This window comes from Urocitellus parryii, chromosome 3 (genome assembly GCF_045843805.1).
Source record: "Urocitellus parryii isolate mUroPar1 chromosome 3, mUroPar1.hap1, whole genome shotgun sequence".
In the NCBI taxonomy this organism is placed as follows: Eukaryota; Metazoa; Chordata; class Mammalia; order Rodentia; family Sciuridae; genus Urocitellus; species Urocitellus parryii.
This window is the reverse complement of record NC_135533.1, coordinates 27,162,971-27,186,632: the sequence shown is the minus strand read 5'-3', so window position 1 is coordinate 27,186,632 and position 23,662 is coordinate 27,162,971. Positions and strand designations below refer to the sequence as shown.

General features: G+C 36.1%; 1 protein-coding gene across 1 annotated transcript; it reads right to left on the bottom strand.

Annotated features, from left to right (window-relative positions):
- Window positions 1–579: 579 nt before the first annotated feature.
- Window positions 580–18,779, bottom strand: Pttg1ip2 (PTTG1IP family member 2). The gene is made up of 4 exons (XM_077796420.1): window positions 18,623–18,779; window positions 10,346–10,392; window positions 2,085–2,178; window positions 580–761 (listed from the first exon to the last, which is right to left on the bottom strand). Exons 1-4 carry the CDS (start codon window positions 18,777–18,779, stop codon window positions 580–582), a joined length of 480 nt encoding a protein of 159 aa, XP_077652546.1.
- Between the last annotated feature and the right edge of the window lie 4,883 nt (window positions 18,780–23,662).

Here is a 23,662-nt window from a genome sequence, read left to right as displayed (position 1 = left end):
GGTTCAATTCCTGGTACTAAAAAAAAAAAAAAAAAAAAAAAAAAAGGGGGGCTGGGGTTGTGGCTCCAGCGGTAGAGCACTGCCTAGCACCTGTGAGGCCCTGGGTTCTATCCTCAGTACCACATAAAAATAAATAAATAAAATAAAAGGTATTGTGTCCAACTATTAAAAAAAATAAAATATTTAAAAAAAAAGAAGTCATGAAAAGAAGATATGACCATCTAATTCAAATAAGAGGAAGTAACCAGCAAAAGAAGTACAAAATATGTTCTATGTAACATTTCAAAAGTTTGACAGTACAAATATGATTTAAAGATGTTTTGATGATTGACATTTGTAACTAAGAGGATAATATCTGGAAAGAAGGTGTTGGAAATAGGAAAATTAATTATTTTTTCTTTTCAAGCTATAATATCTGTACTTTTTAACTTATCCTTACCATGTGGATATATTATTTTATGACATAAAAACATAAAACATTTCCTAATAATGAGCTTAGCATTCTCTTCACTGATAGTATTCCAAAGTGTTATGCTATAATTTCATTGTAACTATTATATTATAATAGTGTTATTGGACTCAATAATATCCTCGTTCCAGGTCTTGCTTATAAGAAACTCCTAGAATACTAAAACAACATAAGAATACAAGGATAAAATAAACATACTCATGCATGAAATGGTAATAGGCACAGCAATACCACAGAAAAGCTATCAATAATATTCCTGTGAGTATCAGCATCACGATTCCAAACATGTCAACTGAAACATATGAAAAGAAATATATTTTAATAATAGAAAATATTTCTTACATCTTTATCCTTTCTATTATCATTTGTAATGTGACTATCAGATACACATTACAAATCATTATTGAAAATAATGATAAAATAACATGTATTACAAATTCCAATGAAACTGCATTTAATACAATAATCACCAACATATAAAAATAATCTGGGTGCTAAAAGGAGGTAACCTTTAAATCTTCTCTATTTTGGTAAATGATTAAGGCTCTCATCTATTTTTCTCCATTATTTTTTCTTGAATTACATTTTTGGTACTTTCTCAATAGATAAAATAGCAGATCTTTCAGATTACTAACTATAAGGATGCACATAGACATCATGATGTGGTTTTTTGTTTGATTCATTATCAAAAACTCAGCCCAGGCTTGCTAAGAAAGAAGATTTCTAACTCTCACAAACTTTTTATTCCCCTCTACTATGCAGCTTATTGTACTGGTATATTGTAAAATGAAACTAGGAGGGAAAAATATGAAATTGGAGACTTGAGTTTCTATTCATACTAAATACATACTAAATGCTTCTTTATAAACTACAAACACCTGTGCTTTACATATACCTGATAGTACCTGAAGCCACTGGAGACTTGAGGGCAAAATTGTATCTTTTCACTTCAATTAATAAAAAAGAGATAGCTGGTTGTTCTGGATGGGTTCTCTCATATAGTTGGGGTTTCAGATGGAAAGTCTTTTGTTTCAAATTTTTGGAAAGCTTAAAGATACAGGTATTTTTTCCTACCTTGATACATTCTATAGAACATCCCAAAAGTTTGACAGTACAAATATGACTTAAAGATGTTTGGATGATTGACATTTGCAAAGTCTTAGGGAGTCCTGGTTTTGAAGGGCATTTCTCAATATAGACTACATTCACTGAGGAAATATGTTATAATAGTGCTATTGGGCTCAATGATATCCTAGTTCCAGAACTCACTTATAAGAATCTCTTGGAATACAAAAACAACAAAAGAATACAAACCCCCCTTAACTAGATTATGAATATCATACCTCAGAAACTTTTAAAAATAAAATTTAAAGTATTTAACAAGTCAGATGGCAAGACATCCACCAGTTGGAATGGTGGCTCATAATCTGAATCTACACTGGCTGGAAACAACCAATAAGCATGTATGGGGTCTAGGGAGCACTGATGTACATCCCTGGATTTGCTGTTTTAATAAAGTAAATAGGATAGTTTTAAATGCTTCAAATTAGCAAATCACTACTACTTGCAAGTTGGTGGAATAAAGTACATATAAATTTAAATAAGGAAAACTCACCTTTACAGTTTGACCAAAATATAGAATTGAATGGACACCCAGCAAATGGAAAACAAAATTTTTTGCAAACCTTTTCTTCATTGCACCAAATACACTGTATTTAGAAAGAAAATAATAATAATCAAAGCAGTGTCCAGATGTGATAATCCAATCACAGTAAGTTTTCACTACTAGTTCAGCAAGTATTCAATAAATAACAGCCATCATCATCATCATGATTTATTATTTGTAGTACATGTTATTGGTGGCCTTCCCATGTCTTCTTTACCAGGCCCAAGCACTCAAACCTCAGCAGCAATAAATTTTGTCTGCGATTGACTCACAAATTCCCCTGCTCTTGATTGACTCCCCTTGGTAGATGAGAATCACCTTGCTCTTGAGATTATCCTCACCCTGGACCAGTAACTGACTGGTATGGGGTTCAAAACCATAAGCATCCTTGCCTAAGTCAGGGACAATTCTGCTATGTGATTTTTTTAAAGTTGTAAATGGACACAATATCCTTATTTATTTATTTATTTATTTATTTTTATGTGGTGTTGAGGATTGAACCCAGTGCCTCACACCTGAGGGGCAGGTGCTCTACCACTGAGCTATAGCCCCAGCCCCTGATTTTTTTTTCTTTTTCCTCAAGAGCTGTCCATGATTCAGGGCAAATGTGGGCTTTAGCTGAGACCCTATCTTTTCTTGGCTCTCGTCCCTTGTTTTCCTGAATCCTTCATATCTTCATGGGATTTTGCTAACGAACAGCCACTGAAAAATCGCATGGATCTGGATCCCTTTCTCAGACTCTGCATTTAAACCCAAGATACTATGTCACAAAGCAGTAATAAGGGCTGCATTAGATAGTTTTTAAAATGTCTCCAATACTCTCCTATTCCCCTTGTCTGCAGAAACCACTCTTTCCTCTGGGGAATCTTTCTCTGTTACCATGGCCCTGGTGGTGTTATCAATTAGGCTTATCTCACCTCCCTCTGCCTTCTGCTCATTGGTGGTCAAGTAATCATGTGTAAATAAGAAAGCTGAAGTCCCTTGCTGTAGTAAATGAAAAAAAGGCACAATGGTGAAAACTATTATTAGAAACTATTATAAGAAAGAATTGAAAAAAAAGAAAAAGAAAAAAAGGACAGAGTGGTAAAAATGGCTGTCACATAGGAACTACCATGTGACAGGTATTGTTCTGTCTTTCACACATTCTCACTCCATCCTTTTGAAAACTTTGTGTGCTAGATACCATTATGTCCACTCTATAAATGGGGACAATAAGGCACATAGCAACTACATGACTTATACAGTATGGTCACAGGGCTAGTAAATAGGAGAGTTTGTATTGGAAGCTAAGCAGCCTGGCTCTGTGCTGGTAACCAATTCTGTAAGAGTGGTTCCAAGTCCCTTCCAATCACCTCTTGCTATGCATCCTAAAACCAGGAAAGGTAATGATTCACCCAATGTAAAGAACTACCCCAGAGACACTGCTTGAGAACAAGAGATGGCTAAGTTTTTTTTGTTTGTTTGTTTGTTTTTTCAGTGTTGGCCAAGATCAAAGGTCAAGTCATTTAAGCAAATCTTGGACTGAAGCCACTAAGGCTGAATGGGTCCTGTATTCTTAGACTGTCCCTTAAAGACTGAAACTGCAAAGATAAGACCTAGATTCAAGGACTATCCATTTTTTTTTAATTTTTTAGTTGTAGTTGGACACAATACCTTTATTTTATTCATATATTTTTATGTGGTGCTGAGGATTGAACCCAGGGTCTCGCATATGAAAGGCAAGTGCTCTCCGCTGAGCCACAACCCCAGCCCTCAAGGACTATCTTATAGGGAGACTTTAGTCTTGGTTGTTAGTTCTCAGAGTTTTGAAAAATCAAGCCCATTCCATCTAGCAGAGTTTTAAGGAAGATAAATTTCCAGAATAAACTTGAACCCAGCAGAGAGGAATATGTGGTAACACAATTGCTGAGCTGATTCCCAGGCTCCAGTAACCTAGTCCACAGCAGGGAAGCTCTGATAGCGGCACAGTGCTCAGAGAAGACTTTCTTTCCTATACTTCTCTCTACTGGGTCCCTGAAAACCCTGGAAAAGGAAAAGGGAGCTGTTTCAGTAGACCAAGCGAGGGGCAGACTGACTGGTGACCAACCAACTCACTTCTCAGCCAGGGAAACTCAACAGAGTATATTATAGATTCAATATGACATAGGGCCACTGACTACTATGGTGTCTTCTAAATGAGAGGTTTTACTGTTGTTATCCTGCTTTCTCTTTTCTATTGAATATTGCTTTCTCTTTTCTTTGGGAGTTGATTTAACTGATTCTGACTCAAAGGAACAAAGCCTAAGGAGCCATATTCAAGCATAATTCAAGAGTAACACATCTCTCTGAGATTCCAGACTTAGACCTTGACAGTGACTTGAGGTCAGTCCAATTTTAGTTGAGACTTAGTGGCATTAATTTTCTAGGAGCACTTTTCAAAATATGGGAATGACGAAAATAAAATACTCATGTTCTGACCGGGAAAAGGGTGAGATACCATAGATTGAAGTAGTTTTATTCCTTTTCTTTTTAAATATTCTCTGTTTTGCATTCCTATTCTCCTTTTTCTGATAATCATACCCTTATCCTTTGAGAAACTCTTTCCCCAATTCTGTATGATCCTTCAGCTAGCTGTCAGTCATCTTTGCCTTTCCCATTTCCTACTATTAGAGTGGTCATTTGACCAGGCACTCAAGAGCAGCCTAGACTTTGGCCCAGTAGCTAGTGCTAGACTGAACATAGGTCCAAATATGGCCAATTATATTCTTCTTCAGAGTTATATACAGACACTGGGAGATATTTGCTGGCAGCCAGCCTCTTCTACAGCTGTATGTAGAATGCCCATTTACTGTGGGAGAAAATGAGGTCAATATACAGGAGAGAGGAAAGGAAAGAGAAATGCAAATAATATCCTTTGAGATTCAACTGAACATGAAATAAGGCTACCCAATTTTTTGGGCCAGTGAATTCCCCTTTTTCATTAAATTAGTTTGCATTGGCTTCTCCCACTTACCACAACAAAAATGTGATACCTTAACTATCTTGACTAAGTCTAAAATGTCCTCAAAAATGACAACTTCATACTCATTGTCCAGAGGAAAATTATAACATATTCAACATCCTGAGACTGGTAATGTATAATTTAGGACAAATTACAAGGATCTTTTTCTTGTAGGTAAGGAAGAAGACCCATATAAAGAGTTCCTACCAACCTCCCATCTCTTATTAGTGTAACAACTGAGAAGCCAGCTGAAAGGCTTTAGGGTAATTATTATAATTGCCCTTTAGGAAAATTAGAGTACCCAATTTAGGGTAGAAGCCTGTTTTAGTAAGCTTATATGGACATTGAAATCTCTATTTAATGAAGAAATATCACTGAAATGAAAAAATTGCAAACGGGGAAGGTACACAATTATGTTTAGTAGTTTGTTAACATTGTATAAAATGGCTTAATATTATATTGGCAAAGAAATAGAAAATGAGTATTATTATGCAAAGGGGGATTTGAAAACAGTGGACACTGAACACAAAAAAAGAGCATTTACAGGATATATATTGGTAAATGTTAGATGCAGAAGAGATGACAGGTGTACAAGGCACTGTTTTTGTTTTCTGGAGGGTCAATTTAATGGGTGGGTAAAATATGTACACTTTACAAAATTACATACATTTCTAAGTGAAAGAATATTCTCTCAAAGTGTTGGAACATGTACAAAATGTAATAGGAATTAAGAGGAGAGCTCACTTTTAGCTGGAGTGACTACACAAGGTTTCTTTCAAAGAATAAGGAGAGGTTGGCCTAAGTCTTGAGGAGTGGGTCAAATGTGTACAGAAAAGGAAGGACTTGAATACAGAAGATATGACAGCATGAAAGTCTTGCCACATGGCAAGAGGGAAAGTCTGCTATGGTGGAGTTGTATAGAATAATTTGGAAGGATCATCTTCTCTTGGATTGTGATGGGTCCTGAATAGGTGAAGCCCTATTCACCTTCCCCTACTCCATGTCCTAACTATCACAAGCATTTGTGCCTATGTACACATACTTTTTCAGAAAAATAGATAACAAAATGGGTATCGTTGTTGGGTAGGAGTTGTGGCATTTATATTTTACCAACATGTAAGTAATGGTCATTTTATTTGAACTATTAAATAGATAAGGTAGACTGTGGGAGATTCACAAGTCCATTAGGTTTGTTGTAACTTCACACCTTTCTATCCTAATAATCCATATCAGGATGCAATAAGTAGAAAGATTTGATTATGAAGAAAGCCTAGGATCTACTCTTATTTTTAAAGTCAGTTGCAAAACTCAGTCATATAACTCTCATTAGCAAAAAATAAAAATTATTTATGACCGTCTCACCATTGTAACATCACAATTAAGAACTATTTAAAGGATTTCACAATGATGCATAACAACTCTAAATAGCAATGAGTATCCAAGTAAAGCAGTGTTTAGCCTGTTTTAGTCAGTATGGCTTTAGAAATTTTATTAATAATGGAGAAGAATATATCAACAAAAATTTTCTTTTCACATGGTGTATTCATGACTAATGTGTTGTGAGGTAGGGTTATGAATGAGTTGCTTTTTTGTGGATTTGGTTTTGGTAAGAATATATTCTAACTCTTAAGAAGGTCTGCCTACACTTTTTAATTTCAAGGAAAAGTTTTAGATTGGATCCAGTTAATATTCTCTTACAGCTAAGAAAGATAAGCATATCATTTATCATTCTAAGTAGAATACTTTGGGAAACTAGCAGTGGGTATAAATAATTTCTCTGGGTCAATGAAGCTAAGGACATAAAGTAGGACAGTCCCAGACATATCACAACATCTGTTCATCCTTTTTTTAGTCCAAGAAGAACTCAAGTATTCTTGGTTGCTTCATGAATTACCATCTATAAATCCTGGCACTCTCTCTGGGAGTTTGGGAGGTGGCAAGAGCTGTCAGTGAAAGCCTGTGTCCTTCCAAATCGGGGGAGGACAGGGAATCTTTTTCAAAAGATGATACCCTAATTCTATGTTGACTATGGGAATTATCCTTCAGTTAATTTCTATGAGGTACTGGTAATATTTTAAAAACTACATTCAAATACATATATCCCCAGAATTGCCATATAGACACTTATGTTTAGAAAAGTTTTAGGATAAAATTATCCACCTTTTTCCATTATACAGTGTACTAAATGTAATTTAACTTCTTCTAATGGCTTGAGTTAATTCAGTAGTTACTGAATGCTTGCAGGTGCTAGGAAATATGTGAAGTGTTACAGATGCAAAGATGACTAAAACATAGACAGTCCAGGGAACTGAGAACAGAGGGAAAGTGAGAACAAAAACAATTTATATGATACAAGTTACAATTTAAAAAATGTATGTAAGTTTAAAGGGGGTGTAGGGGAACAGGAGGAGTAATCTTCTAAGAGGAATGGTAAGGGTGGGTAAAAAATGACAGTAAATGTACTGATTTGGGGAGTGAAGTTTATACCTAAAGTCTCTATTTTTATGTAGATTAATGGGGTGTGGGATAAGATTGGACCCTTAAAGATGGTCACAAAGTTTTGAAATTACTGCTATGGGGCATTTTAGGAAACGCTGCCAACCAAAAGCAAGTACTGAGTAGCATTTGGGCTCAGGTGAATCCAGAAATTGTGAATTTGTAATGGTACTAATGCAGATTCTCATGATATATGCTTGAGCAGCAATCAGCTAACAATGCACAGTAAATGAATACATAGACTGAAGGACCCATCAGAGCTGGGAAATATAGATCCAGCACGGTTAAAAATAAGAGGGCAAGGCTATTAAAGTAGTAGTTGTTGTTGTAACTCCCAAGAATATAATGGATTCAGGCAAGAATCATTTTTCGCTGCTTGCATCATCAAATGCTAAACAACAGTCCTCATTCACCTTTCAATAAAAGTTTTCAATGTGAAATATTCCTGCCAAAAAATTAAACTGAACTTTATTAATCCTCTATATCTAATTACCAGTTTATAAGAACAGAACAGCTGAGAACACCTGTAATCCCAGCTATTCAGGAGGCTGAGGTAGGAAGATCACAAGTTCAAGGCCAGCCTGGGCAACTTAAGGAGATTCTGTCTCAAAATAAAACTAAAAAGAGCCAGGGGCATAGTTTAGTGGTAGACAATTTGCCTAGTATATGCAAGACCCTGGATTCCATTCCTAGTATCAAGAAAAAAAATCAGGGAAAAGAGGAACCTGGATGTGATCAGTAAAACCCAGACAGTAGGAAACCCAATGGGACAAACAATTTAGCTTCTGTCACAATTAAGTTGTAATAAAGAAAAAAACAGAGGGAAAAGAATAAATAGTTTAAAAGAAACTTAAGTTATATAGCAGTCAGTTTCAGCATATATATCTGAACTAAACAAAAACATGAAACAAGGCTAATTGGTTATTTCCTGGGAACTTGATGATATTAAGAAGTCACTGTTAATTTCTAGGTGTGATCATGGACTTGTAATATTTTAAAGTAAAAGACCTTATGTATTAGACATACATACCTATATATTTACAAATAAATGATATGGTATCTACATCATTATTTAGTTCAAAATAATCAATTGTGGGAGGGAGGGCATAGATGAAACAAGGTTGACTGAGATAATTCTTGGAGGTATAGGATGTATAAAATTTATTATACTATATTATACTATCCTGTCTCTCTTCACACACACACACACGTGTGTGTGTGTGTGTGTGTGTGTGTGTGTATACACACACACACTTTTTGTTAGATTTTTGTTTTGGCACTGGGGATTGAACCCAGGAACCCAGGAGCACTTAACCACTGAGCCCATCTTCAGTCCTTTAGAGACAGGGTCTCACTAAATTGTTTAGGGCCTTGCTAATTTTCTGAGGCTGGTTTTGAACTCATGATCCTCCTGCCTCAGCCTCCCAAGCCACTGGGATTATAGGAGTGCACCATCATGCCAGGTTATTGTTGTTTTTGAGACGGGGTCTTGCTATGTTACCAGGCTGGCCTTGAACTCATGGGCTCAAGTGATCCTCCTGCCACAGCCTCCCAAGTAGTTGGGACTGTAGTCACACACCATAGTGCCTAACTCTGTTTTCTCTATTTTTATACATTTGAATATTTCCAGTGTAAAATATTTAGCAATGAAAAAGCAGGAGAATATTCCATCCAGGTGAACAGCCATGAAAATTCACAAGGAAGGAAGGAAGGAAGTCCATTAAGAAAGAGTCAACAATCTTGAAGGAAAAAGGAGAGGGTGAAAGGACTGAAAAGTACTCTTTCTTGTTAAGTCCAAAGAGTAGGTACCATGTCGGGAAATGAGAAAGTGATGTTCAGTGTAAATTGTGCAGGGTTCAGAGTATGTGGTGGAAGTGATATCCTATAGTGATATCCTATGCATGGTGTTGAGAAGGTGAAGACACTGAGATAGAGTGTTTCTAGGCTTTTCCTGGCTTCAGAAAGTTTCCAAGGCCAAGAATAAACTGGACCAAGAATTCCATGAGCCAGAAGAAGCTCAAGTCCTCATTAAAGCAGAAGAGTGACCTGGAGGAAGATAAGAGGCACAGCGTGGTATGTGCAGATCACCATGACAGATACCAATTACTAGAATGTCCTCTTTGCTAATTAGAGTTTTTTCTTTTGTCTTTGGTGTTAATAATCAATTCTCCAATATAGATTAAACTAGAATGGTTTTGTAAGGGTTGCTGCAAAGCTGTCTGTGGCACAAGTAATACCATTTCCCTCATTGCCTCTGATATTTCTAATTTCTTCCAAATCTGAAGTGAAGAATAAAGATGTCAGACATTTAATAATCAGAGAAGAGGACCTTAACTACTTTGTGAGTGAGGAACTGTGTGTCACACTCTATTCTTTAGGGATTAGAATTGGCAAGGAAATATTCACTGAATCTCAAAAGACATATTTTCTTTTCTTCCAAAACTTCTTCCAAAATTTCAGTGTGATTTTCTTTTTCAAGCCAAGAATTGTTTTCTTTCTAAAATATAATATTCTAGAAGAAAGTACATATTCCATCTAAATTATTTCCATTATTTACTTCTAGACTCTCAAAGCATGATTTGAAATGGAGAAATAGATTTTAGTAACTGTTATTAGTTATTCCTTTATAAAAAAGTGTATAAAACAACATTTAGCATAACTTTTTGATGACAATTATAAATGTGTGAATTTATAACATTCCCAAGACAATTGCCTCATAAGAAAGTTAACTTACTTTCTTATCTTCTGTGCACAACTGACAACTATTCTTTTGAGTACATGCTACAAGAAAAAAAATTAAGTACAAAAATGTAAATCAAAAGCCTATTTATTGCTCAACTTTATAAAAAAAAGTGCATTTCATTTAGACATTCCTCTTTCAAGCCATATTCATCCATATGAAAACATTTTACTTTGTTATTTTCACATAGCCAGATACTTTTCCCACCAGAACTGTTTAAATCCTGTAATTTCCTCCTGCTACTCGAAAAAACAAGAAATGGCATCATCCCACATCCATTAGCCAAGTTCTAAAAAACAACTTCCAAAAAAAATATGAAAAAACAAATTGGAACATCATTGTATATTTACAACATCATACTTCAGAAACCTCTTTTAAGTAACTCTTTTGTTATTCAGCATAATTTTGCCAACACATTCCTGGTTAACTAATTAGTCTCTTAACTATTGAAAAAGTATAATTCTCCATACTCTTTGGCACAAAGTTTTAAAAAGTTACCCCAAATAAAGATTTTTATTCTTATGGAAAAAAATAGACAATATAACTTATTTGAAAGTTCTAGAATGAAAACTTTGAGACTGGGGAAAAAAAAGCATTTTGATAGTGCATTATATTATTCTAACATTTTCTTAAAGAAAGGGTCTAGAATTAATGCCCTAGTTGTTCTGTGATATAATAACAATAAAGTCACTCTGCCTATTATTTGGGGGATAGCGTTCACATGATCTGCAAGAAAAATCAGACACTTCCATTTAATTTCAAACTGTCTGATTGAATGAAGATCTGAGTTGACTGGGGAAGAATTTTGCAATTCAGTTTTCAAATTAAGTCCTATTGAGTGTTTCTTCCATTAACCCAAAAGTATCCTTGAAGTCCGTATGAGAAAGCTGAGTGAAAGAAAAGGCAAGGTAAAAGAGAAAGATTCTATCTTCTGCCATGCCCTGGATTGCTGGCCTCATCCAGAAGATAGGAGCAGGAAAAGGAAGGGCACAAGACTTAGCCACTCTCCTCCAAACTCCACTTGCTTCCCATAGCTTTTGGTGTTAACTAGAACTTTTACTTGGGAATAATTTAAGAGTTATGAATGTCACAAATATTGTACAGGCAGTTCCTCTATACCTCTCACCCAGTTTCCCCATTTCTAAAGTCTTACACTACTATGATACATTTGTCAAAACTAAGAAACTAATATTAATGTACTATTTTTAACTAAACTCCAGATGTTATTAATATTTCACCAGTTTTTTACACTAATGTCCTTTTCAGAATTCAAAATCCCATCCAGGATATCACAATGAATTCAATCATCATCTATCCTGGTCTGCAACAACTTCTCAGTCATGCTTGCTTTTCCATACCTGAACAGTCTTGAGAACGGACTTATCAGATATTTTGTAGCACACCTCTTAATTTGTATTTATCTGATGTTTTTCACACAATTAGACTGTGAACTTAGGTTTTGGACAAAACAACAAAATAAACTGCAGAGGTGATGTCCCCCACTCATGTCAGTCTATAAAAGAGGTTTAAATTGAGCATTTGTGTAAATAAGCAGCAATCTCTTTCTCTAATAGTCATTCTTGCTCTCACTGGAAAAACCAATCAGGGGGCAACCCACCTTTTGTTGTGTTCCAGAAGAAAGAAGTATTTGCTATTTCTTTCTTTCTTCCCTTTATAGTGATATATATATATATATATAAAATCATAAATATGTATGTAATGTATATATACACATTAATAATGTATATATATATATGTATGCAATCATATATATATATATATATATATATATATATATATATATATATGTACTGGGGATCTAATACAGGGTAACTTGACCACTGAGCCACATCCCCAGTCCTATTTTGTATTTTATTTAGAAGCAGGGTCTCACTGAGTTGCTTAACACCTCGATTTATGAAGCTGGCTTTGAACTCATGATCCTAATGCCTCAGCTTTCCAAGCTACTGGGATTACAGGCATGCACAATCATGCCCAGCCTTATATAATTTTTTATTTATTCTAATTAGTTATACATAATAGTAGAATGTATTTTGACATCTATATATATGGAGTATAACTTCTCATTCATCTGGTTGTACATGATGTAGAATTACATTGGTCATGTAATCATATATGCACATAGGATAGTAATGTCTGATTTATTCTACTATCTTTCCTATTCCATTCTCCTTCCCCCTTTCCTTCATTCTCCTTTGTCTAATCCAAAATACTTCTATTCTTCCCTAACCTCTCCCCTTACTAATTGTGAATTAGCATCTGCATATCAGACAAAATATTCATCCTTCAGTTTTTGGGGATTGGCTTATTTCACTTAGTATGATAGTCTCCAGTTTTCAACCATTTACCAGCAAATGCCATAATTTCATTCATCCTCATGGCTGAATATTTTCCATTGTGTATTTCTTTATCCATTCATTTATTGAAGGGCACCTAAGTTGGTCCCATAGCTTAGCTATTGTGAATTAAGCTGCTATAAACATTGACATGGCCATGCCACTATAGTATGCTGATTTTAAGTCCTTTGAGTATAAACTGAGGAGTGGGATAACTGGGTAAAATGGTGGTTCCATTCCAAGTTTTCTGAGGAATCCATACTGCTTTTCATAGTGGTCACACCAATTTATAGCCCTACCAGCAATGTATGAGTGCACTTCTTCCCTACATCCTCGCCAACCTTTACTGTTGCTTATATTCTTGATAATAGCCATTCTGACTGGAGTGAGATGAAATCTCTGTGTAGTTTTGATTTGCATTTCTCTAATTTCTAGACATGTTGAACATTTCTCATATGTTTCTTGACCAGTCTTCTTCTTCTGTGAAGTGTCTGTTCAGATCCTTAGCCCATTTATTGATTGGGTTATTTGGTTTTTTGGTGTTAAGTTTTTTGAGTTCTTTATATATCCTGAAGATTAATCTGTATCTAAGATGCAAGTGGCAAAGACTTTCTCCCATTCTGTAGGCTGTCTCTTCTTGTTCTTGATTGTTTCCTTTGCTACTCCATAAAGTTCCATTCTTGGTCTTCTTTTCTTCTCCCATGAAGGATCACGATTTCAAATGCCTAGAGATGCCCAGCATCAACATACATTATGCTATATATCAGATCAAAACTTCCTTTTTTATTGCTATCGTAATTAATTAATAAATTAATAGTTTAAAAAATAAAGTTATCTGGAATTTTTCTGAGAACAGCTAAGAGAAAAAATGAATAAGAAGGTTTTACATATTAAAATTCTCCATAGCCTCAAATTGTATTTACTTGATATGCTGATTTTGGACATGGGCAGGTGAATTCATGTGGTTTTGAATTTATCAAATATTCTTTTAATTTCTGCCAGCATTTGATGTGTGTATTCAAAACTATGTTGTTAGGTGAATAACGGTTCATAATAGGTCATCTTGATGTATTTTATGTCAATAAGAAATATCATTTATTTTCCTACTTAGTAATTTTGCAACTTGAATTCTTCATCAAATATTGATATTGCTACATTTGCTGCCTTCTTCAGTAACATTTACTGCCTTCTTCAGTAACATTTACAAGGTTTCTTATACCATTAACCTATTATTTGTTCACTTTCTTTATCAGTTTAAAAGTCACACCTCCTATTTCTATTATTGAGCTGTGACTGAGCTATCCCACTCCTCAGTCTATACCCAAGGGACTTAAAAATAGCTTACTACAAGGACACAGCCACATCAATGTTTATAGCAGCACAATTCACAATAGCTTAACTGTGTAACCAACCTAGATGCTCTTCAGTAGATGTATGGATAAAGAAAATGTGGCATAGATACACAATGGAATATTACTCAGCAATAAAAGAATAAAATCATGGCATTTACAGGCAAATGGACAGAGTTGAAGAATATAGCTAAGTGAAGTTAGCCAATCCTCAAAACCAAATGTCAAATGTTTTCTCTGATATAAGGAAGCTGATTCATAGTGGGGTTGGGCAAAGTTGTGGGAGGGGAAGGGAGGAGGCATGGGGTTAGAAAAGACGGTGGAATGAGATAGACATCATTACCCTAAATACATGTATGAAGACACGAATGGTATGAATATACTTTGTGTACAACCAGAGATATGAAAAATTGTGCTCTATATGTGTAATATGAATTGTAATGCATTCTGCTCTCATATATAACAAATTAGAATTAAAAATATATAAAAAAGAGAAATTTTATATGTACCTTTCTATTGTTATCTAATTAAGACATACATTCTCTCCTTGTAGAAAAATCCTAATATGATTTCACTCTCCTCCATTTCCTCCCCCATGTGATTTCGGAGGAGAAATCACATGGAATTTTTATTACTATTGAATAGCTTTAATTTGGGGGTTGTTATATGAACTATGATATATTTAAGTTGCTATTGACTCAGTTATTTTACATTTATTAGTTTCTTTGCTTATTACAATTTCTCAAATTTCACATATTCCCCTTAGATTCATTTTTCATTTTGCTGACTTATAGCCTTCACTAGACTTTTTATACAGAGTCTGGGAGTGTTAAACTTTTTGACTCTTTAGGTGTCCAGATATTTTAATTTTATATAATTTCTAAAGTTAAGAATCACTTGCTTACGATGGTTTATATATTCTAGCTTCAAACCAAACATTTTTTTAAAATGTAAAGATGTTTTTGGTAAATTCTTTTTCATTATTTCTTCTCTTTTATTTCTCTGCCCCCTCCCTCCTAACATTCCTATTACACTAATATTGGCATGAACTCTTTTATTTTTTCTACCTGTTCTACATTTTTTGACCTTTGTACTATATTCTATGAGAATTCCATGGTTCTATCATTAAGTTTGCTAATTTATTCTTTCACTATGTTCATCTTGTTTATATTTTTAATTTTTAGGATACTTAGTCTTTTCCATAATAGTTTGTTCTTGTTTCGTGCATATCTCCATGAGAATATTAATGTTTTGAGAGAGGCCACCATCCTAGGCCCTGGGTACCCCTGCATTTTCTTGCTGAATGTGTCAAATTTCTTGGTTTAATCACCTTTGACCCTGATACTATTCTACATCTAGCTGTATAATTAATTGAATATCTCAGGGTAACCACAATCGGATTATAGTCACAACTACTTATACTTCAGGAAACTCAATTTTTTTATTGCTTATTATAAAAAGTCACAAACTCTTATCCTTGAGTTCCTTAGCTGCAGCACAACTGGCTATAATCATAGCTATCATATGGGTCCATTGTATTGCTCCATAGGATTTGGGAGCACAAATCAAAACAAAAACCTGGTGCTACCATGCTGACACTCCTGCTTGTTGCTGTGCTATGAGTAATAAACTGTCTTTCTCTGATCCATGGAGTCTCGCTGTCTATTTTAGCATATAGGTCTGTTTGCTACCTTAGGCATCTCCTTTGGGATATTTTCCTTTCCATCCTCTGTGAGAATATATTCAGAATTTATAGTTTCAATTTTTTTAATCTATTAAATGTTTCTTAATAAGTTGGTTCTTTATCCATTGGATTTTGTGATTCTAGATTGTGTGAACATTTTTTAGGTCTAGGTGTAATTTATTATTACTATTTATTATTACTAATTATTACTATTAATGCTATTTCTGCATTATGGAGGCAGAAATAGCATTAATAGTAATAATTAGTAATAATAAATAGTAATAATAAAGGGAGAGAGTTGGAACATGGTATCAGGCTCAATGTGTTGTCAGTGTATCTTTTGTGTATGAGTGTGTGTGTGTGTGTGTGTGTGTGAGAGAGAGAGAGAGAGAAAGGAGAGATAGATATTGAGGGGTTGAACCTAGGGTGCTCTGCCACTGAACTACATCCCCACATTTTTATTTTGAGACAGGGTCTTGCTAAATTGCTGAGGCTGTCCTCTAACTTGCAACTCTCCTGCCTCGGCCTCCTAGGAACTAAGGAGTATATGTACCAGGCAGGTCATATATATCTTTTGCTTGCTTTCTAGGCCAAGAATTTACATTCATTGCTAATAATGGGTAGTTGCCTCTGCTGTTTCTACTGTCTACTGCTTAAGACAATTGAAAATGGAGGGGCAATCAGCAGTAGTGCTCCAAGATTACTTGACAGTTGCTCTACATATTTCCTAAGGTTCTTTGTATTTACAGTTGCTGGCCTTGTAAGGACCCCAGAACTTTAATCCTCTCCTATTTGTGACTTTTTTTCCCATCAGTCTGGTCTCAATTGCCTTTTGTTTTTCAAGGATTCTTATTGCTCTCATCTTTTTCCCCCCAAAACACTATTATATATATATATATATATATATATATATATATATCCCTTACATTCACCAGTTTTGTGAATGCATAATATGTATGAACTCATTTGAGCCTCACAGTGACAACTTGAGGATGACACTATTCTCATTTTACTGATAATAAAGCTGCCATGGTATATATGGGCCTAGCAAATGATGAAGCTGGGCTGTGAGTCCAGGCAGTAAGAGCCTCTGTCCTTGTCTTTGTCATTGGTCTGCCTTTCAGAATGAAATAGGAATTGTCAGAGAGGCACAGCTAAATATAGAATCAACTATTCACTCAGATTAGGTAGATCAAGGAAGGCATCATGGAAGAGGTGGAATTTGATCCAGGCCTTTCAATACCAGAATTGTTTTTTATCGTATTTCTGCATAAGGTCCACATTCTATTTCTGCGAGGGGCAGAAACACTTAAACCTGAAAATTCAAGTTCAGTCACTAAACTAAGCCACTTTTTAGTAAATATTTACCTAAACTCAAGGCTTGATGGGAAATGCGACAGTCTTGTCTGTTACTGTCACTCAGAGGTAGCAGTGTAGGTGAGGATTTCAGTGAAGGTTTCTAGGTATTGGAAATGAAAAGTGTGATGTCTAAGAATCCAGATCCTAGTTGAATGGGAAAGCTAAGTGCAAGCACAATGGGGAACCTGCCTGAGGCTAGGAGGCCAACTCTCTGGGAGCTCCTGACTTGCTGACTCAAGCTGTTTCCTCAGAAGCATGAACCAGGGTTGGTCAGCCCTACAGCTGAGCTAGCTAGAATCAGAACTTCCATCTCTGGAGACCAGACTGTTAACTGTGATTTTTAAATTCCTTTTGTCTGTTTACTTTTTTTGTTGTTGTTGTTGTTCTTCAGCATTTTAATAAAGTCTTTTGAAAAATTCCACTATATGACTCCTTTTGCTAGGCAACCAAGGAAAAGATTGGTTTCTACCCTTTGGTTTAGGCTCCTAGGTGATGTTCATAAGAAGGGGCCATAGTGACTCTGGAACACAGTTTAGGATTGTGTTTAGAAGTGATCAAGAGCATAAAAAAAAAAAAATCTATGGAGAAAACGAGACACAGGAAGCAAGATAGTTTCTTTGATTCAGTCTTTGCCCATCCCCTCTCCCTCCCCCTCAAAGGAGATTCTTATTTCAGTACAAAGCTGAGAGCTGTGGGTTGGGTTTTAATAAGGAAGACTGATTTGCCTACACATAGCTAGCATTCTTTTATACTCTGGAAATGAGACAGCAGTAATTATTCTGTCTTCCTAAAAATGGCAATCTTGGCTTTATAGGGCCAAGATTTTCTGAGTAATTCTCTCTCTCTGTTCTATCTATACAATTCCAATTTAAGATATTATAAACCTTATTTTCAGGTCCATGAATTCAACTCAGCATGACTTTTAACATTTCAAAATTTCTTCAGTTGGGGAGGAAAACAAAGGAAAGCTTTCAAAGTGAAATAATTAGTTCTTAAGGAGAAAAAAAAAGACAACAAATTAAGCAATTTATTAGCTGAGAACTTAGAACATTAAGGAAAAGGAGCCATTATGGTCATTGAGTGTGGTCTGATTAGAATGAATTTCTGCAGCTTATTCAGAGCATAAAGTTTCTGTGATATATGTAGGTCATGCCAATAGAAGGAGAAAAACATCCCTTTCCCAAATTTAAACCTGTTTTAATCCACAAAGCAAATCGAGTACAATTTAATAGGGTTTTCTCCCAAAAATGTGTAGCCTTTAAAAGTGACTTTGTCCAGAACATCAAATGCAAATTTTTAAAAAGATTTTTTTTTAAGTTGTAGATGGGCACAAAACCTTTATTTTACTTATTGACTTTTGTGTGGTGCTGAGGATGGAACCAGTGCCTCACACGTGCTAGGCAAGCGCTCCACCACTGAGCCACAACCCCAGGCCCCACGTGCAAGTTTTCCTGAAATGGACATTTTAGTGAGCTAGGACAGCTCGGTCCCGGAAAGACTGCCTCAGGTCCGGTGCACTCACCTTCTTCAATCGAAGTCTTTCGTTTCTGTTTCTCCTCCTTTCTTTTTCTGTACATTTGGGAAAAACCATTATCTGAGAAGCTGATAAGCAGTTGGACTAGAAAGAGGGAAAGTAGAACCGGCAGGAAGATCTGGCCCCATGTCCTCGGCCAGCACATGGCTCCTCAGGCCTGGCGACTCTAGCCAGTGGGAGTGTAGCGGTCCCTGGGTGCCGGTTCGCACAGGCGGACTCTGCTCAGAGACTGTGACCCATCACTGCCCGGGGTCCTGACACCTCCCCACCCCAGCCTGGACCTCAGCATAATTAGCAGAATCTCAGAACCCCTAACAGTTTGGCTAGAATGCCGAATGTTGGTAATGTAATCCTCGTGGGCATTCGGCTAGGGCTTCTGGGGCCCTGAACACCCGTACAGTGCATCCCCTGGTTTGGATCTAGGTCTGTTTACCTCCAAAGTCCACATCTTTTGCAGAAGTTGTTATTTTTTGACAAAGGCCTTGATTCTGATTCCACTACCCACAGCGTGTGAAGCAGTGGCGCCTTTCCTCCAATGTAAATGAACCCACCACCCGTCCCACCTCGTGGGGGTGAGATGTAGTGCTGATGTGAAACGTGCAGTTCTGAAAACCCTCGATCTTGTCCTTAACTAGTTTGGTGACCCTCTTTATGTACTCTAATGGGTTCCTTAATCGATGTACAGTGTGTATTAGGTGCTACACAGATGAATATCTTTTTCCACAGCTTTGTAATTACTTTAATATAACTAGTAGTTACAATGATATAATGGAAACAATGCAAACTTCCTTTTAAAATAAATCTGTGTTAAAAAATCAAATGTCAGAAATACAAATAACAGTACATAGTTTAAGGATATGGCAAGAATTGGAAAGGAGGTTCCAAATGGCTGAAATTTGAGCAATAGTAGTCCAGCAGGAGTGTGGAGGGGTGGCTGATAGAAGTTTGTCCTTGACCGCTGCATATTTTTTTCCATTTTTCAAAAATGAACAATGAGCTGGGGGTCGTGGTGCTTACCTGTAAAGTCAGCCACATGGGAGAGTAAGGCAAGAGGATGGCAAGCTACAGGCCAGCCTGGGCAACTGAGACCCCCTCTCCAACTAAAAGTTAAAGAGGGCTGGGGATGTTGCTCAGGGGCAGAGTGCCCCTAAATTCAATCCCCAGTACTGAAAACTAAAATAAAGAATGATGGAGTTGTCCCACACATTCCTGGCATATTGATCTATTGATTTGGGGGCAATTGGATCAAATATTGACAATAAATATGGAGAAAGTAAAGAAATGCATAGAGTTCAACTATTTTTCCCTTGCCTATTTGTAATGCAGAGAAAAGATAGAGGACTATTAGCTACAGTATGAAAAGTACTCTTATAAACTGACAAGAACAACAACAACAAAACAGAAAATAGGAAAATGCACAAGGGATTTAAAGAGGCCTTCTGCAGGAGCAAAACCAAGTCAGCAATAAATAGTGCAAAAATATATATTAAACACCAGTACTAGGAAATTATAAATTGAGTAATGGTGAACAATCCATTTGCATCCACCAGATAGACAAACATTTAAAACTGCTAACACATATTGCTGGTGAAGATGTGGGAAGGAAAGGTATCATGATAACCTTTGGTAAAACTATGAATTGCTACAGTGTCTTTGAAAAGTAACCTGGTAGCAAATTAAAGTTTTTTTTAAAAAAAAAAAACTTATATTCTGTATAGGGAATGCACTTATTAGGGAAATTTGTCTCTCACTACTCCTCAGTTCTCATGGTATGAGTGGGCTACAACTTCTTCCCTGGAAGTAGAGCATGAAAATTAACCTGAATAAACAGGGCTTAGAATTTTCCCAGCACCATGATGATTCAAGGATGGGCACATGACATAAACAGTCCAATTCAAGACAATCTCAGGGATTTTGCCAGGAAGGCTGGGACAAAGAAACCTGTCTTCCCCTGGGTTCAAACTTGGAAGAATTCAGTCTCCATAGCTGTTAAAAGCCATCTTGATATTATGGGATAATGGCCGTGAAAATGTCCGTATCAAAACATAAGTGACTCACAACCTCAGCTGCTGTTCCTCAGATTTCTCCACTAAATTCATGCCAAGGCCATGCTTCCTATAAGCTGCTCTCAGTCAAGACCAAATATGACAGGGATACTAATGTAAAATGCCTTCAATGGGATATTTTGGTGTGAGGACTCCCATCAATCTGTTTGAAACTTTCTTGGAACTGTTCTGTACCCTGAAACTACCAAGTCAATCTAATTTCTTCTCTCTTTTATATGTGTCAGACCTGCATTGCTGTTTGAAGGTTCTCTTCACCTTCACTAGTTCCCTCCACTTTATCTTTTCCAACTGTTTCCTCAAGAAATAAACTTCTAATTCCATTTCAGCAGATGATTCTTAAAGGACCCAAACACAAATACTGATAGGAACATTCTGAAAAAATTAGGCAATCATTTACCCACACATAATTAACTTTTTTTCCATTGCCTCAGTCTTTTGTGGATTAATTTGTCATTGATTAGTATGCTAAGGGTACCAGAAGAAATATCACTACAAACATGAGATTCAACAATGGAGATTTATTTCTCATAGTTCTAGAGACTAGAAATCCAAGATCAAGGTTGTAGCCATGCTGATTTCTCCTAAGGCTTCTCTCCTTGAATTGTAGATAGCCCTTCTGTGTCCTCACATGGCCTTTCCTCTGTGCACACCCACTCTTAGTTTCTCCTTTTATTTCTATAAGGACAACAGTCCCCTTAGAATAGGGTCCCATTCTTAAGTCCTGTGTAATCTTAATTAGCTCCATAAAGGCCATATATCCAATTACAGACATGCTTCAACATATGCATTTGGCAGGGGACACAATTCAGTCCACTACAGGAACAATACTTTTCTGTCATCATTTGATTTACTCTTTGTCCTTCAGAGTAGCTACTGTGGAAAAAAAAAAAATCATTCACCTGCAATCTGTTTTTTTCCTGTGTTTTTTTTTTTTTCAAGTAATCTCTATTTTTGCCGTAGTCATAAGCAAATGAATACCTATTATAACAATTTTCAACACTTTCACTGATTTGGCATTTATCAGGTATAGATAAGAGTTGATATTTGTTTAAAAGAGAGAGAAGGAGCCAACAGACTCAGGGAAAGAAGGATTCATGCTGTAAATGTCTGAGCATGTCTACTGATGCCCTCTGTTGGTAGCAACAGAAATGGCCTGTTTTAGTCCAGCTTTGTTCTCCTCCATGTGTATGTTGAAAATGGGAAAGTACAGTGACCTCCATATAACCCTCTTGGACATTCTGTGTTTGTGTCAGTCTGACCATACAGGAGGGTTAATTGAAGAAAATTCAATGAAGGGATGAAACACACTTGTAGGTATGGCAGGAGTAACAAGGACAAAGGATGACGAAGCACCAGGCACTTACAAGAAAGGGGGACTCTTCTCAGCCCTGGAACTGAAGGACAAAGTTAAGAGTGGAGAGGTGAAATTGAGAGACAACCTAAGGATTGCCCAGCAGGAACCCTGGTTACACGGTAGAGGAAGTAAGTGGTTAAGAGAGTAGGGGAAAAATACTATGACCTCTCTTCTCCTGCTATCTGTCCTCCCAAAGCCAGAGGGCAACGAATCTTAGGTAATATGATCTGCAAAGGGCAGGGTGGGGCAGTTGTAGAAAGAAAATAGGAGTAGAGGATTATTGTGACGATCCAGCATACTTTCCCCTCACAAAAGGAATTGCCCTCTGTCTCTTCTCTTCCTTGAATTTTCTTGTCCTCTTTCTCCTTCCTTCTCTCCGCACTCCGGCAGCCCTCCTCACACATACACACATTCACATACACACGATCATTCTGGATTATGGCTACTTATTTTATATACTGACTTCTTAAATGCCTCATCCATGGGTGGTAAATATTCCTGCACCCATGATAGGAGGAACACATTTTTAAAAAAAAAAAAAAAAAAAACTTGAAATAAATAAACGAGTGCATGCTCATTATCTATCTTCTTCGTGACTTAAAATCTTCCTGGGGGAAGAAAAGCCGAATGAAACTTATGTCACGTATTCTACCTGGAATTCAATATAATGAATCCCAATCCTGAGTACAATAAATGCTTCAATAAAGCAAATGGGGTAATTTTTCATGATTTCTGGCTATAAATTTATGTGAGGAAAAAAATTCAAATAACAGATTCTAAAAGAACTTCCACACAGTTTGATTTTTATAAATAAAATGTGAAGTGTATTTTAAAAATAAGACTAGCTTACTTCGTGTCTGACTTAAAGTCCACACAAGACTTTAAATGGAAGTGAAGAGTCAAGTTTATCTCTAAAAATGACATTAAAGTCAACACTGAAAATGCTCAAATATAGGCTATCAGTTGAATTTTTAAATAAACAGTCTGTTGAAAGTAAGCAGATTTAAAAAAAAAAACTTCAGGTTAATTAGCCAGTACTATTATAGCCAGGGTCAATATCCCCATCTCCCAGACACACACAGAAATTGTTTATGGTGATTGCAGTATATTCCTTTGTTCCAACCATTGTAAATGTTGATCACTGAACCATGGAAGTTGTCTGATATGACAATGAAGACATACAGACATGTGAACTCATTATTGGCTTTCTAATTACTGCAGTTGGCTTAATGACAGGGTTGCATTAAGTTTTTAGTAGTACTATCAGTGTCTAAATCTTAAAGCAGATAGCTCTTCAAATGTCGTATTTCCTTATATATTCCCAATGAAGTGGGGGAGAGGGAACAGCGTAATGGAGATTGTTGGCATTTTGTTGCCATAAAAAAAGGAATATTTATAATCTATTAGACATTTTGAAGGCACATATAACATAAAAGGACACTGCAATGGAAAACATACATTCTGGTTGGCTATTGTTGCATTAAGTGCATTGTTCAGCAAATGTTCCGCTATATTGAGTTTCAGGCATCAGTTGAATTACATTATGGTGAGATTTGTGATTAAGGTATGCTAACTCAAAATGACAAGCCAAGAGCTTTTAAAACCCAC

Excerpts from the sequence above, each read along its gene's own strand:
- Pttg1ip2 (XM_077796420.1), bottom strand. The coding sequence starts at position 18,779 with ATGTGCTGGCCGAGGACATGGGGCCAGATCTTCCTGCCGGTTCTACTT. Across the intron at positions 2,179-10,345 it reads TGTGCACAGAAGATAAGAAA|TGTATTTGGTGCAATGAAGA; the intron begins GTAAGTTAACTT and ends TTCTAAATACAG. Across the intron at positions 762-2,084 it reads ATTTTGGTCAAACTGTAAAG|TTGACATGTTTGGAATCGTG; the intron begins GTGAGTTTTCCT and ends CATATGTTTCAG.